The following is a 15,699-nucleotide window of genomic DNA, read 5'->3' as shown; positions in this document are numbered from 1 at the left end:
CCAAACTCTCTAAGGAATGTTTCCAGTAACTTGTTGAATCTATGCCACGAACGATTAAGGCAGTTCTGAAGGCAAAAAGGGGTCCAACCCGATACTAGCAAGGTGTACCTAATAAAGTGTGTGGAAATCACATTGTAGGATTGTTAAAGAATGTATTTGTATTTCAATGACAAAAGTTCAACTCAATATTCTGTAGCATAACCTTTGGTGGCAATGACAGAGATCAAACGTTTCCTGTAAGTCTTCCCCAGGTTTGCACACACTCTAGCTGGTATTTTGGCCCATTCCTCCATGCAGATCTCCTCTAGAGCAGTGATGTTTTGGGGCTGTCGCTGGGCAACACAGACTTTCAACTCCCTCCACAAATTTTCTATGGGGTTAAGGTTGTTGACATAATAGCAAACAAATGCAAAGAAATCGTTATTTTTGAAATACTTGTTACTGACATATGTTAGCATGATAAAATCCTTCTATACAGATCGAGGAGAGTGCAGTGGTGAAACATATTGGCGTCATCTCTAAAGGCCGGTCGGAGTTTGTGCAAGAAATTCAGTTCCAGAAATTGACACCTGGCAGTGTCATTGTCTTCAGGTACAACTCACACACAGCTTCTGAAGTCTGCTCTGATTTCCTGTGCATCATTACTGTTTGCTAATATTGCTATTATTTATTCCTAAAAACTGACTTTCTCTGCATTGTACAGAGTTAGTTTGGACACGAAAGCACAGAAGCTGGTTGGTGTGTTGAGGTTCTATCTGTCCCAGTTCAGTCCAAAGTACAGGAGGGGCAGTGTACCTGACGAAAATCCACCAGAGGTGCTGCAGAAACCCCTTGCACAGTTAGTATTTCATTTTTTCAGTTTATTTATGCTACTTATCCTATTTAAATAAAATTAATCGATTACTTGTGTTCAAGCATGCATTATGATTTGGGTTTTTACACATTCTAGAAACATCAGGAATTTTATTTTTGATTTTTGTTTTCCAGGTCTGAAAATGTATGGAAAAATATTCTTATTTCAGAATTTCCTTGCCTATTGTCTGAAAATTGTATCCATCAATCCTGCAAGAACATAATGATTCCAAACAAACTTGGCATTTGGGTTAGGGCATTTGATTATTGACAGGAACTTAATAATGTTTGGAACACATATTTTTCCATTTTTCTGTGCATCTGTCCATCTATCTCCCTTCTTATACTTTTTGGAGGTTTCATATTTAAAGCTCGACCAATGAGGAAATGTCTGTCATACATTTATAATGAACATTTATATTTATTCTAAAAAGAGCTGACAACTTTGTAAACTTAAGTGTGGACAAATGATAGAATTTTCACGCGAAGAAACTCTAGGAGCCCAAATCAGTCCCAAAAGTTGAAGTTCCAAGTTGCAGTTTTTGATTTTAGTAAGTTTTAATGCCAATCTTCTTATAAAGCACTCTTAACACCAAACTAGTTGCACACAAGTGCTGTACAGCAGGGTAAAGAAACATTTAAAAAAAATATCAGTAACAACAATTTAGATAAGAAATTAGATTAAAAAACTTAGAAGTAAATTAGAAAAATAGATTAAAATGAAGCTAAAACAAGTATTGCTATTTAAGAACAGATTAAACAAATCCGTATATCAAGGCTCCAATGAAATTGAAAGCCGAAGAGAAAATATGGGTTTTGAGCAGTTTTATTAGTGTCGGTAAATTGTTCTATAGAATGGGTTCCGCCACTGCAAAGGCGAGGCCACCTATATTCCCTTGTTTGGTCTGCGTGGAATGCAAGATCATCTGGTTAGTAGACCTGAGTGATTTTTAAGTTAGGATGGAAGTTTCTGGAGATAAACAGTGGACATTCTATGTAGAGCTTTATAGACGATCAATAAAATGGTAAAATGCATTCTTTAGTGAACTTGGGTGCCAATGGAGTTAGCCCAAACTGGTGTAATATTTTCATGCTTTCTCACACCAGTAAGGGTGCCATTTCATACTAGCTGCAAATGACAACGTGACAACTGATTTAAACCTACATGCAAGGAATTGCAATAGTTGAAGTGAAATAAAAAAAAATTTGAATACATTTTTCTGAAATCTCTGAGATATAGGGCTAAGTCTTGACTGGAAAAAAATAGATTTTCAAATGTGTAGATCAATGGTCACCAACCTATTTTAGCCTAAGATCCCTGCACTTGGTCCTGAACCAAGGCAAGATCTACCTGACACACTGAACACAAAAAACAAGAAATTCCTTCCAATTCAAGGCTTTTTATTTAGGAAATGTTATAAGATTTAACAGAGAAGCTCATTAACATGTTTCATGCGGGTGTCAACAACAAAGTGTATGAAAATGTTTAAGTAGTGTCTGTATGCAGTCTGCATTCTAAAAACATTTGCCTATGTGTTTAGGTGACTACACTTAGTTTTGCTCAAACATTTGTTTATAGTGGAGAAAAGTTAGTTAGAAAATCTGTTTATTTCTAACAGTACATGTGTAGTGCCTTTTAATAAAATGACTAAAGGACTCTTAACATCTCTATTGTTCATAATTTGTTTTGAAGAGAAGGGAACAAATGAAGAAATTTTGTAATTTTAACAGATAACATTTGCTACTATTGATATAATTTTCCTTGATTAACTTTTCTTATTAAAGCTGCTACATTTCCTTTTAACATACAAAACAGCAGAATGTCTGGCAAAACCTTCCCTAATCTAATAAATTGAATGTGGTTCTCCCCAATTTTATGCAGTATCACTTTTTTACAGCTCCAGAAGGAGCCCCTTCTCCCCTTCTTTAGTACAGCTCATTTAAGTCAATGTGATCATTGAGAATGAACACTTTCTGGCTCATAGGTGCAAACAGCCAGTGTGATGTAATCTGTGAGATGTCTGTTATTGAGGGAGCTCATATACTTTGATTTAATTATTTTCATCTGTGAAAATGCCATCTCACAGAGCTAAGTGGAGCCAAAGTAGGCTCTCAATTTTAGTGCACATGTAGTAAGGAGAGGGAACTTCTTTCTGCAATGACTTTTGGGGACTTGTAAGCAGAACTTCTTTCTGCTTACAAGTCCCCAAAAGTCATTGTCTGTTGATCTAGCTTTCAGTTCTATGTCATTTTGCAAATCAATTGTCTCCATGTTCTCACCAGTTTGTAAAGCAAAAACATGATGGAATTTGACCACTAACTGCTCTACATCAATGGGCTGAAAATGGTTTGACACAAATGCAGCAATGTCCTGCATTACATTTAACTCACCAAAATGCAAACTGTGCTCCGCTGTTACTTTGTCCAAATATGTGCAGGACTCCTGTGAAAAGCATCCTTGCCTTTGATTGTTTGAGATACATTTTCCAGGTTTGGAAAATGGGTTAGCTTCCTGGTGTTCAGGTGTGTTGTAAAAAACACAAACCTTGGCTGTGAATGCATTTACTGCACTTCATGTGGGACAGTTGTTTGTATTTTACCTGGAGTTCAGGCTTGAAGCCAGTCAATTTAGCAGTTAAATCTGTCAAAAACCCCATGCAAAACCACAATTCCAATGAAGTTGGGATGCAGTGTAAAATGTAAATAAAAACAGAATGCATTGATTTACAAATCCTGTTTCAACCAATATGCAATTGAATACACTACAAAGACACGTTATTTAATGTTCATTCAGTCATTCATTGTCTATACCGCTTATTCAATTTGACTTACGGGGGAGCTGGTGCCTATCTCCAGCAGTCTACGGGCGAGAGGCAGGGTACACCCTGGACAGGTCGCCAGTCCATCACAGGGCCACACAGAGACACACAGGAAAACAACCATGCACACACTCAATCACACACCTGAGTGCAATTTAGAGAGACTTAAAAGTCATGTTTTGGACTGCGGGAGGAAGCTGGAGTACCTGGTGAGAACCTGCATGGGGTTAACATGCAAACTCCATGCACAAAGATCCCCGGCTGGGAGTTGAGCCCAGGACCTTCTAGGTGCAAGGCATCAGTGCACCAACTGTGCCACCTCGCAGCCCACAGGTATTAATGTTCAAAATTATATTTATTAGTCCAACAGTTTGAGGACAACTTTTCTCAACATAAAATTGCAATGCTTTCACGGAAGGATTTCATCATCTACAGTCCATAATATCACCGCAAGGTTCACAGAATCTGGTGAAATATCTACACGTAAGCTGCAAATCAGAAAGCCAACATTAAATGCCTGTGACCTTTGATCCCTCAGGACGCACTGCATAAAACAACATCATTCTGTAAGAGATTTTACCACATAGGCTCAGAAACAGCAGATATTCATTGTCAGTTAACAGAGTTTGTCGCTACATCTACAAGTTTAAGCTAAAACTACCATGCAAAGCAAAAGCAGTGCATCAACAACACTCAGAAACACTGCCGACTTCTCTGGCCCGAGCTCATCTGAGATGGACTGAAAAGTGGAAAAGTGTGCTGGGAAAGTCCACATTTCAAATTGTTTTTGGAAATCATGGACGTCATGTTCTACGGGCCAAAGAGGATAGGACTATACGGATTGTTATCAGCACAAAATTCAAAGGCCAGTAGCTGTGATGCTTGCTTTGCACATCTGTGAAGGCATCATTAATGCTTAAAGGTACATACAGGTTTTAGAGCAAGAAATGCTTCCATCCAAGCAACCTCATTTTCAGGAACGACCCAGCTTATTTCAGCAAGAAAATGCCAAGCCACATTCTGCACGTGTTACAACAAGCGTGACTGTGTAGTAAAATGGTGCAGGTACTAGACTGGCCTGCCTGCAGTCCAAACCTTTCTCCTATTAAAAATATGTGGTGTAGGACTTCTGCTGACATCATGTCTGCAGTCGCAGCTTAAACACAGGACCCTCGTTCAAAGGTTTCAGGATCTGACACCGCGCTGCAAGGACCTACAGAACAGCCTCCATTGCAACAACCTTCTACCAGGTCCCAGAGAACAGCAAAAACGAGACATGGTGGGCTTTATACCAGACCTCACACAAGTTCTAAATTAACCGGTCATGGAGAATGAACACTTTCTGGCTCATAGGTGCAAACAGCCAGTGTGATGTAATCTGTGAGATGTCTGTTATTGAGGGAGCTCATATACTTTGATTTAATTATTTTCATCTGTGAAAATGCCATCTCACAGAGCTAAGTGGAGCCAAAGTAGGCTCTCAATTTTAGTGCACATGTAGTAAGGAGAGGGAACTTCTTTCTGCAATGACTTTTGGGGACTTGTAAGCAGAACTTCTTTCTGCTTACAAGTCCCCAAAAGTCATTGTCTGTTGATCTAGCTTTCAGTTCTATGTCATTTTGCAAATCAATTGTCTCCATGTTCTCACCAGTTTGTAAAGCAAAAACATGATGGAATTTGACCACTAACTGCTCTACATCAATGGGCTGAAAATGGTTTGACACAAATGCAGCAATGTCCTGCATTACATTTAACTCACCAAAATGCAAACTGTGCTCCGCTGTTACTTTGTCCAAATATGTGCAGGACTCCTGTGAAAAGCATCCTTGCCTTTGATTGTTTGAGATACATTTTCCAGGTTTGGAAAATGGGTTAGCTTCCTGGTGTTCAGGTGTGTTGTAAAAAACACAAACCTTGGCTGTGAATGCATTTACTGCACTTCATGTGGGACAGTTGTTTGTATTTTACCTGGAGTTCAGGCTTGAAGCCAGTCAATTTAGCAGTTAAATCTGTCAAAAACCCCATGCAAAACCACAATTCCAATGAAGTTGGGATGCAGTGTAAAATGTAAATAAAAACAGAATGCATTGATTTACAAATCCTGTTTCAACCAATATGCAATTGAATACACTACAAAGACACGTTATTTAATGTTCATTCAGTCAATCATTGTCTATACCGCTTATTCAATTTGACTTACGGGGGAGCTGGTGCCTATCTCCAGCAGTCTACGGGCGAGAGGCAGGGTACACCCTGGACAGGTCGCCAATCCATCACAGGGCCACACAGAGACACACAGGAAAACAACCATGCACACACTCAATCACACACCTGAGTGCAATTTAGAGAGACTTAAAAGTCATGTTTTTGGACTGCGGGAGGAAGCTGGAGTACCTGGTGAGAACCTGCATGGGGTTAACATGCAAACTCCATGCACAAAGATCCCCGGCTGGGAGTTGAGCCCAGGACCTTCTAGGTGCAAGGCATCAGTGCACCAACTGTGCCACCTCGCAGCCCACAGGTATTAATGTTCAAAATTATATTTATTAGTCCAACAGTTTGAGGACAACTTTTCTCAACATAAAATTGCAATGCTTTCACGGAAGGATTTCATCATCTACAGTCCATAATATCACCGCAAGGTTCACAGAATCTGGTGAAATATCTACACGTAAGCTGCAAATCAGAAAGCCAACATTAAATGCCTGTGACCTTTGATCCCTCAGGACGCACTGCATAAAACAACATCATTCTGTAAGAGATTTTACCACATAGGCTCAGAAACAGCAGATATTCATTGTCAGTTAACAGAGTTTGTCGCTACATCTACAAGTTTAAGCTAAAACTACCATGCAAAGCAAAAGCAGTGCATCAACAACACTCAGAAACACTGCCGACTTCTCTGGCCCGAGCTCATCTGAGATGGACTGAAAAGTGGAAAAGTGTGCTGGGAAAGTCCACATTTCAAATTGTTTTTGGAAATCATGGACGTCATGTTCTACGGGCCAAAGAGGATAGGACTATACGGATTGTTATCAGCACAAAATTCAAAGGCCAGTAGCTGTGATGCTTGCTTTGCACATCTGTGAAGGCATCATTAATGCTTAAAGGTACATACAGGTTTTAGAGCAAGAAATGCTTCCATCCAAGCAACCTCATTTTCAGGAACGACCCAGCTTATTTCAGCAAGAAAATGCCAAGCCACATTCTGCACGTGTTACAACAAGCGTGACTGTGTAGTAAAATGGTGCAGGTACTAGACTGGCCTGCCTGCAGTCCAAACCTTTCTCCTATTAAAAATATGTGGTGTAGGACTTCTGCTGACATCATGTCTGCAGTCGCAGCTTAAACACAGGACCCTCGTTCAAAGGTTTCAGGATCTGACACCGCGCTGCAAGGACCTACAGAACAGCCTCCATTGCAACAACCTTCTACCAGGTCCCAGAGAACAGCAAAAACGAGACATGGTGGGCTTTATACCAGACCTCACACAAGTTCTAAATTAACCGGTCATGGAGAATGAACACTTTCTGGCTCATAGGTGCAAACAGCCAGTGTGATGTAATCTGTGAGATGTCTGTTATTGAGGGAGCTCATATACTTTGATTTAATTATTTTCATCTGTGAAAATGCCATCTCACAGAGCTAAGTGGAGCCAAAGTAGGCTCTCAATTTTAGTGCACATGTAGTAAGGAGAGGGAACTTCTTTCTGCAATGACTTTTGGGGACTTGTAAGCAGAACTTCTTTCTGCTTACAAGTCCCCAAAAGTCATTGTCTGTTGATCTAGCTTTCAGTTCTATGTCATTTTGCAAATCAATTGTCTCCATGTTCTCACCAGTTTGTAAAGCAAAAACATGATGGAATTTGACCACTAACTGCTCTACATCAATGGGCTGAAAATGGTTTGACACAAATGCAGCAATGTCCTGCATTACATTTAACTCACCAAAATGCAAACTGTGCTCCGCTGTTACTTTGTCCAAATATGTGCAGGACTCCTGTGAAAAGCATCCTTGCCTTTGATTGTTTGAGATACATTTTCCAGGTTTGGAAAATGGGTTAGCTTCCTGGTGTTCAGGTGTGTTGTAAAAAACACAAACCTTGGCTGTGAATGCATTTACTGCACTTCATGTGGGACAGTTGTTTGTATTTTACCTGGAGTTCAGGCTTGAAGCCAGTCAATTTAGCAGTTAAATCTGTCAAAAACCCCATGCAAAACCACAATTCCAATGAAGTTGGGATGCAGTGTAAAATGTAAATAAAAACAGAATGCATTGATTTACAAATCCTGTTTCAACCAATATGCAATTGAATACACTACAAAGACACGTTATTTAATGTTCATTCAGTCATTCATTGTCTATACCGCTTATTCAATTTGACTTACGGGGGAGCTGGTGCCTATCTCCAGCAGTCTACGGGCGAGAGGCAGGGTACACCCTGGACAGGTCGCCAATCCATCACAGGGCCACACAGAGACACACAGGAAAACAACCATGCACACACTCAATCACACACCTGAGTGCAATTTAGAGAGACTTAAAAGTCATGTTTTTGGACTGCGGGAGGAAGCTGGAGTACCTGGTGAGAACCTGCATGGGGTTAACATGCAAACTCCATGCACAAAGATCCCCGGCTGGGAGTTGAGCCCAGGACCTTCTAGGTGCAAGGCATCAGTGCACCAACTGTGCCACCTCGCAGCCCACAGGTATTAATGTTCAAAATTATATTTATTAGTCCAACAGTTTGAGGACAACTTTTCTCAACATAAAATTGCAATGCTTTCACGGAAGGATTTCATCATCTACAGTCCATAATATCACCGCAAGGTTCACAGAATCTGGTGAAATATCTACACGTAAGCTGCAAATCAGAAAGCCAACATTAAATGCCTGTGACCTTTGATCCCTCAGGACGCACTGCATAAAACAACATCATTCTGTAAGAGATTTTACCACATAGGCTCAGAAACAGCAGATATTCATTGTCAGTTAACAGAGTTTGTCGCTACATCTACAAGTTTAAGCTAAAACTACCATGCAAAGCAAAAGCAGTGCATCAACAACACTCAGAAACACTGCCGACTTCTCTGGCCCGAGCTCATCTGAGATGGACTGAAAAGTGGAAAAGTGTGCTGGGAAAGTCCACATTTCAAATTGTTTTTGGAAATCATGGACGTCATGTTCTACGGGCCAAAGAGGATAGGACTATACGGATTGTTATCAGCACAAAATTCAAAGGCCAGTAGCTGTGATGCTTGCTTTGCACATCTGTGAAGGCATCATTAATGCTTAAAGGTACATACAGGTTTTAGAGCAAGAAATGCTTCCATCCAAGCAACCTCATTTTCAGGAACGACCCAGCTTATTTCAGCAAGAAAATGCCAAGCCACATTCTGCACGTGTTACAACAAGCGTGACTGTGTAGTAAAATGGTGCAGGTACTAGACTGGCCTGCCTGCAGTCCAAACCTTTCTCCTATTAAAAATATGTGGTGTAGGACTTCTGCTGACATCATGTCTGCAGTCGCAGCTTAAACACAGGACCCTCGTTCAAAGGTTTCAGGATCTGACACCGCGCTGCAAGGACCTACAGAACAGCCTCCATTGCAACAACCTTCTACCAGGTCCCAGAGAACAGCAAAAACGAGACATGGTGGGCTTTATACCAGACCTCACACAAGTTCTAAATTAACCGGTCATGGAGTTGAAGATGGAAAGAGTGCACCGGGTGCATGTGCCCAAACAGCGAGACCCTGCAGTCCCCCAAGATCCATAATTGTGAGATTTCTTTACTTTATTGTCAACAAAAGTGTACTTTGGCTTGCACGGGGTAAGAAGGAAACGCTCTTCAAAGGGAAACCTATATATTTCAACCATGATTACTCCCCTCATCTGCAGAGAAAGAGAATGCAACTCAGCAACTTGATAAAGCAACTTAAAGCGAAGGAAATCAATGTGAAATGCCTGTACCCTGCTGATCTCGAGATTCACTCGGAAACCAGAAACAAAACGCACTCAACTCTGGCGCAGAGAAGAGGCTACACACAGTAGCCTAAGCCTAAATGGTCGCCTAAAACGCTCCCCCGTTGTTGGAGACGTTCGCTGGTGTGCTGCAATCTCCTCTCTAGCTTCTGAATGCAGCAGGTACCAGAGCTGCTCATATTCCAGGCTGGTGCCGAATGCAGAGGGAACAACGCATTGATCTGCTTGGGAATGCCTGTTTTTTTCCACTGTGATCCCAGCAGGCTCTGCTCCTGTTCAGGTTATAAACCTATTTAAACAAGAAGGAGATCACAGTAAAATGCAGAATTCTTATATTAGTATTAAATTAATGAGATAGATGCAGTATGAAAATCACCAACACGGCGAGTTGACATAATAAGTAAATCAAAATAACGACGAGCATGTAAATAAGCTGCGTTCAAAGCTACGATTTCCTTCCCGCCACACTACCTGTAGGTGGTTGGTCTCTCTGCCTGCTGGTATACTTGTGGTTCTCGGTGTCTGGGGCTGGGTGCTTTGGTGGGTGCCGGCTCACGCCTGGAGGCGGCTTGCCAGGACCTGGGACCATGGCTGGAGCTGCTCGGGCGTAGACTGTGTGTTATCTTGTATTCACTTCATCCTTCTTTCTCTCCTCCATTCTTTTCTCCTCTCCCTTCTTCCTTTTTGCCCCACCTTTCTCTCCCTCATGCTTCTTATTTTTTTCCTTTTTGTTTCCGTCTCCGTGTCCTTAACAATTGAAGTAATCACAAAGCAGTTTCTAATAGGTTTCTTTTATAAATATCAAGCAGAGCTTTAAAGCATTAGCTGTTATGCTCCACTTGTGAAAGTAAATCTGTTGGACTTTTTCTTGGCACTCAGACAACAATTCTGAGTGCTACTCTGCCGGACAGGACACGGTTTAAAAAAATAAAAAGAGGAATTTCTGACGTCTCCTAGCTCAAAGTTTCTCTCAGCAGTTAGCTGAATCACTCTTAAGCACTGAGTCATTGCCAAGAATTTTAAGGCTAAAGTAGGGGCTCTCTGAGAGGACTCGTTAGGCTTAGGAGTTAGGATTAGAAAAACTCTGTGAATGCGGGCCCTGGGGTGCTCAATTGCAATAATCCAAGAAACACACCTGTCTGACAAAGAACACTTACAATTAAAACTTCACATCAGGTGTATAGTGCCACCTGTAAAAAAGGTATAAAGAGAGGAGTTGCAATTTGATAGGTCTGTAAATGTTTTTCAATTATGAACAAATTCAGGATGATGAAAGTTGCTATGTTATGGTGGTAGGTAAAATTGATAATGTGACCGTGAATCTTTGTGCCCCAAACGAAGACTGTTTTTTTAGATGAAGACAGTTTTTTAGAAAATTGTTTCTATGCTGGCTGAAAAACGCTAAGAAATAGCTAAGTGTAGATGCGATTTCAACTCCATATTGAATAAGATGCTAGACAAACGACCTAAAAATGGTGAACCAAAACTTAAAACTGCAAAGTATGATAGAAGAATTAGACCTGGTGGAAATATGGGACACTCTCCATCCAAAAGAGCAGGACTTTACATTTCTGTCTCAAGTACATGGGACATATTCAAAAAAAGAAATCTTTGCCATATCCAAAAAAGAATATTTTCAAGCTGTTAAAAATAGCTTGAAAATAGAATCTCAGATCATGCACCAGTTACTGTTATTTGTGTCTAGGGTCAGACGAACACTTCAAATACTGGGTACTGCGTATGAGGAGTTAAAGAATTATTTAATTGAATACCTCAATCTAAATGATGTGGATTATATCTCCCCCTCTATCCTGTAGTAAGAATTCTAAGTTGTCATGCGAGGAAAAGTAATAGCTGTTCCCTCTAGGATAAAGAAACTAAGAGTGAAGGAACAGGAAGTGTTAGAACCAAATAAAAAAAACCCTACAAAATAAAAATAACCAAACACAAGATAATAATGCACTCACCTTACTAAAAGAAACAAACCAAAATGAGATGAGCTACATACAAGGCAGAAGCGGCACTTCGGCTTGTAAATAGAACGTATCACAAAATGGGTAACAAAGCAAGTAGACAATTTGATGTCCAGTTACAAAAAGCTCAATCAAGTCGAATTGTGACAAAAATCAAGGATCCAACTACTAATCACTTAGTAACACAACCTAAGGACATAGTAGGGGCCTGTGCAGCCTGTTAAAATAATTAATAATAATAAAATATAAATAATATTAAAACCTTTACAAATGAACTATCCCGAATTCTGACAAGAATATAGTATTAGGTCTTGGATAACAAAGACCCACCTGCCTCATGGTCAGATGCTATAATATCAGTGATTAAGAAAGAGGGAAAATATTCCATATTGTGTGCTGGTTACAGACCTATAAATCTTCTGTGTGTTGATCTCAAAATCTTAGTATCCTGGCCAAATGAATACAAAAATACATTAAAAAACTGATAAAGTCAAATAAAACTGGTTTCATTAATAGCCTCCATGGTGCACCATTATAAGGACTCTGAACCTACAATAGCTTGCCATCTCAAGAAAAGAATCATCAATGCTTCTCAGCTTAGATGCCGAGAAGGTATTTTATTGAGTTGACTAGCAATATTTACAACGTTCACTTTAAAACTTCGGCTTTGGAGCCAAATTTGTTGACTGGATATGATCCTATTTTATAAAAACCCATTGAGCCCCTTGCAGAATCACTGAGACAGAACCAAAACACTGCATAAGAGACGAAGGAGGGGCGGAACACATAATTGCGTTATTTGCAGATGATGTGCTGCTGTAGCTTCAAAATCCACAATTTTCCAGTCTGGCACTTCCGAGATGTTTACGTAATTATGGTTCCATCTCAGGATTCAAAATTAACAATAATAAGTCAGAAGCAATGATGCTATCGGAAACATGGTCAATCCAACTTAACATGATGGCATCCCTTAGACAATGTCATCAAAGTTTTAACTATCTGGGGATTACCCTGACAACATATCCAATGCAGCTTTTAAAATCCAATTCTAATAAATTAATAACGCAAATGAAGACAGACCTGTTGAAATGGGAGATTCTGCCGTTGTCCCTATTTGGAAGAATTGAGACAATCAAGATAAACATTTTATTTATTTCAACCTTTACCGGTATGGGATGTCCACATTCACCCAGTTAGATAAAATATTTGCCAAATTTATATGGCGAAATAAAGGATAGGTCAAGGCCAAGGATAGGTTGAAAGTGTTATGCTCACTAAAGGACAGAGGTGGAGTCTCTCTTCCTCACATAAATACTATTACTGGCCTGCTCAATTAGTTGCTATAACACAGTTGTAAGGATTATGATTAATGATTATAAATATTTATCAAACATTATATTTAAAATTCATAAATTCTAACCAGAAATATTTTCTTATGAATAAAGATCAGAAATACACTCTGGTGATGTGATTATTAGGCTCCCAGCACTTAATAATTACAATTAGTTAATTATTATTAATAATTGATAATTATTAGCCAAAACCATGCCAAATGTCACTGTAGTCAACTGTTTTACCGAATGTTGTGGAACCGCTAACCTTATCTTGACAATCACCCTTGCACAAAATAAACACAAACGTTGTCTCTTTATTTATGTGAAATTTTATATTATAATAGTCTCACAAACTACTATTCTGGTCAACAATTCCTACCTGATTCAGCATGCAGTATTCTACAAAAGGGCTAGTAATCAAAAAAAGGATATGTGCTAAGAGTAGATGGAGATCAAACTAGCAGTTTATGGACAAATGAGAATAACACAACAATTTGGATTAACTTGGAAAGATGAACAGAAACAATGGGGCTCAACGAGTTCCACATAGGCAGACCCTAAGGGCGCAGCTTAGCTCTTAATCAGCATACAGTCATAAAATGTAGAATTGCAGTATCAGGTGTGTGCCTTTCAGTCCTACCATTTCTCAGTGAAAAGCTCTGGAAGAAGCTTAAATTGAATAATGTAATGTAAAATATACAGTACGAGTATGGGACTGTGTAAGGATAAAAATTTGAGGTGCACCTAACCTATTACTTCTTGGCATGTAAGCTGGTAATATTGAATTCCAGCCATCATTACAGGACAGGACAGTGGATTTAAAAGATCGGAGAGCAGCGGTCTATGCACAATCGATCAACTTTTTGTAGGAAATAATTTAAAATATTTTACCCAACTACAAAACTGATTTTTCTTGCCCTGAAATGACCATTATCGATATAAGACAAATAAGACCTATCCAAAGTCATGCGGAATGGGATAGAGTTAAAGCAGACCCCTCAGCTATTGAACAATACTTTACAACTGTAAAAGGAAACACCTGCCGACCAGGAACTACGTCTTTTATATATAGGATGTTGACAGGAGATCTAGGAGGCAATGCATTGGATAAATGTGAGCTAGAATTAAATGTAACCATTGAGGATTGACCTAATTTCCACCAGTATCACGTAGTGACCTGGCCACTATCCTGCAAGAAGAATGGCTTAAAATCCCTCTGACCACTGTGCAGGACTTGTATATGTCATTCCCAAGACGAATTGATGCTGTATTGGCCGCAAAAGGAGGCTCTACACCATACTAATAAATTATTGTAGTCTAAAACCAGGTGTTTCAGTTTCATTGTCCAACCCCTCTATTTGAAAGGTCTGCTCTTCAGTGGCTCTGGTCATACCTAACAAGGAGGAGTTTCTCTGTCTAGACATTCTTTGGCTACAGCTCCACTTATCTATGGAGCACTTCAAGGGTCTATTCTGGGCCTCGTCCTGTTTTCATAGTATATGTTGCAACCTTTACTGAGCTGCTTAGGTGACATCAATTCTTAGTTGAATTTTAACTTTCTTAACCTAAGTTAGAGCAGAACAGAAATTATTTTCTTTGGACAAATTGACTCAAAAAAATCTTTCTTGGGCAGCAGGCTCCTTATAAGAAATCTTATATGAGTAATCTTGGTGTAACAATTAAATTTGACAATCACAATTACACATATATATATATAGATATATGTGTGTATGTATATGTATGTATGTATGTATGTACGTACGTACACATATACGTACGTACATACGTAATTATAGAATGCCAATTATACAATATAAGCCAATAATTACCTGAATTTTAAAATTAATAAAAAATCTATTTTATCATAAAAAACTCTAAATATTCTTCAGATGACCATGACTGTAGAAAGGACAAGATAGGCATGTATTCAAATCCCTGGGTTAAATGCTCTTTCCATAGAATATGGAAAATCATCACTTCCACATTACTCATTAATACATTTAATTACCAAAGGATTCTCAAAATAAGCCAATAATAAATCGAACTTAAAAATTAAAGATTTGTTTTACCATAAAATTCCCAAGATATTCTCAGATAAACAGGACTGTAGGACAACTAATTTGAGTGTTTTATTGAAGTCCCTAAATAAAGTACTTTTTCAACTAAATAGTTGAGCATGATTTAAATGGTAATTAGCCATATTAAAAAATTCATTAAAAACATACATGTTTCATCATAACATTATCAGAATATTCGCAGATTACTGTCTACAAGAGAAGCACATACCTGAATGAAATATTTTTTCCAAACACAAATTGTTTACCTTTCATTTCCAAACTTTTATCATAAAACTTATCATACATTGTTTATCATATACCTTAATTTAATGATTTTCTTGAAAAAAAAAATGTCACCTGCCATTTCTTTTATGTTGGCAATACTGACCAAAATTTTTAAAATTCACTTAAAATTCATGATTTGTGAGGAAATCTCAAACTATTGACCAAAAACCTGTTAAATGTCAAGAATATTCCTAAATTGCTTCAGGCATCTGTGATTATTTTCATTAAAATGAAATAAAAATTGCCAATATTACCTAGCATACATATTTATCAATTTATTGTAGCCAGTTGGGAAATTATGAACAAAAAGTAACTAAAATTTACAGTAGAGTACTGGCAGCAGGGTTGCTAACAAGTTACTGTAATCTTTGCAGTAACCTGACTGTAATTTAATT

General features: G+C 38.8%; 1 protein-coding gene across 2 annotated transcripts in view; it reads left to right on the top strand.

Annotated features, from left to right (window-relative positions):
* Positions 1 to 15,699, top strand: part of agla (amylo-alpha-1, 6-glucosidase, 4-alpha-glucanotransferase a) — a 90,801-nt gene that overhangs the window by 51,499 nt on the left and 23,603 nt on the right. For both annotated transcript variants that reach the window (XM_047367754.1, XM_047367753.1), the window contains exons 19-20: positions 479 to 591; positions 704 to 838. In XM_047367754.1, coding sequence (XP_047223710.1) covers positions 479 to 591; positions 704 to 838 — 248 coding nt within the window. The remainder of the gene's footprint in view (positions 1 to 478; positions 592 to 703; positions 839 to 15,699) is intronic.

This window comes from Girardinichthys multiradiatus, chromosome 6 (genome assembly GCF_021462225.1).
Source record: "Girardinichthys multiradiatus isolate DD_20200921_A chromosome 6, DD_fGirMul_XY1, whole genome shotgun sequence".
Classification (NCBI taxonomy): Eukaryota; Metazoa; Chordata; class Actinopteri; order Cyprinodontiformes; family Goodeidae; genus Girardinichthys; species Girardinichthys multiradiatus.
This window is presented reverse-complemented; position numbering and strand designations above follow the sequence as displayed.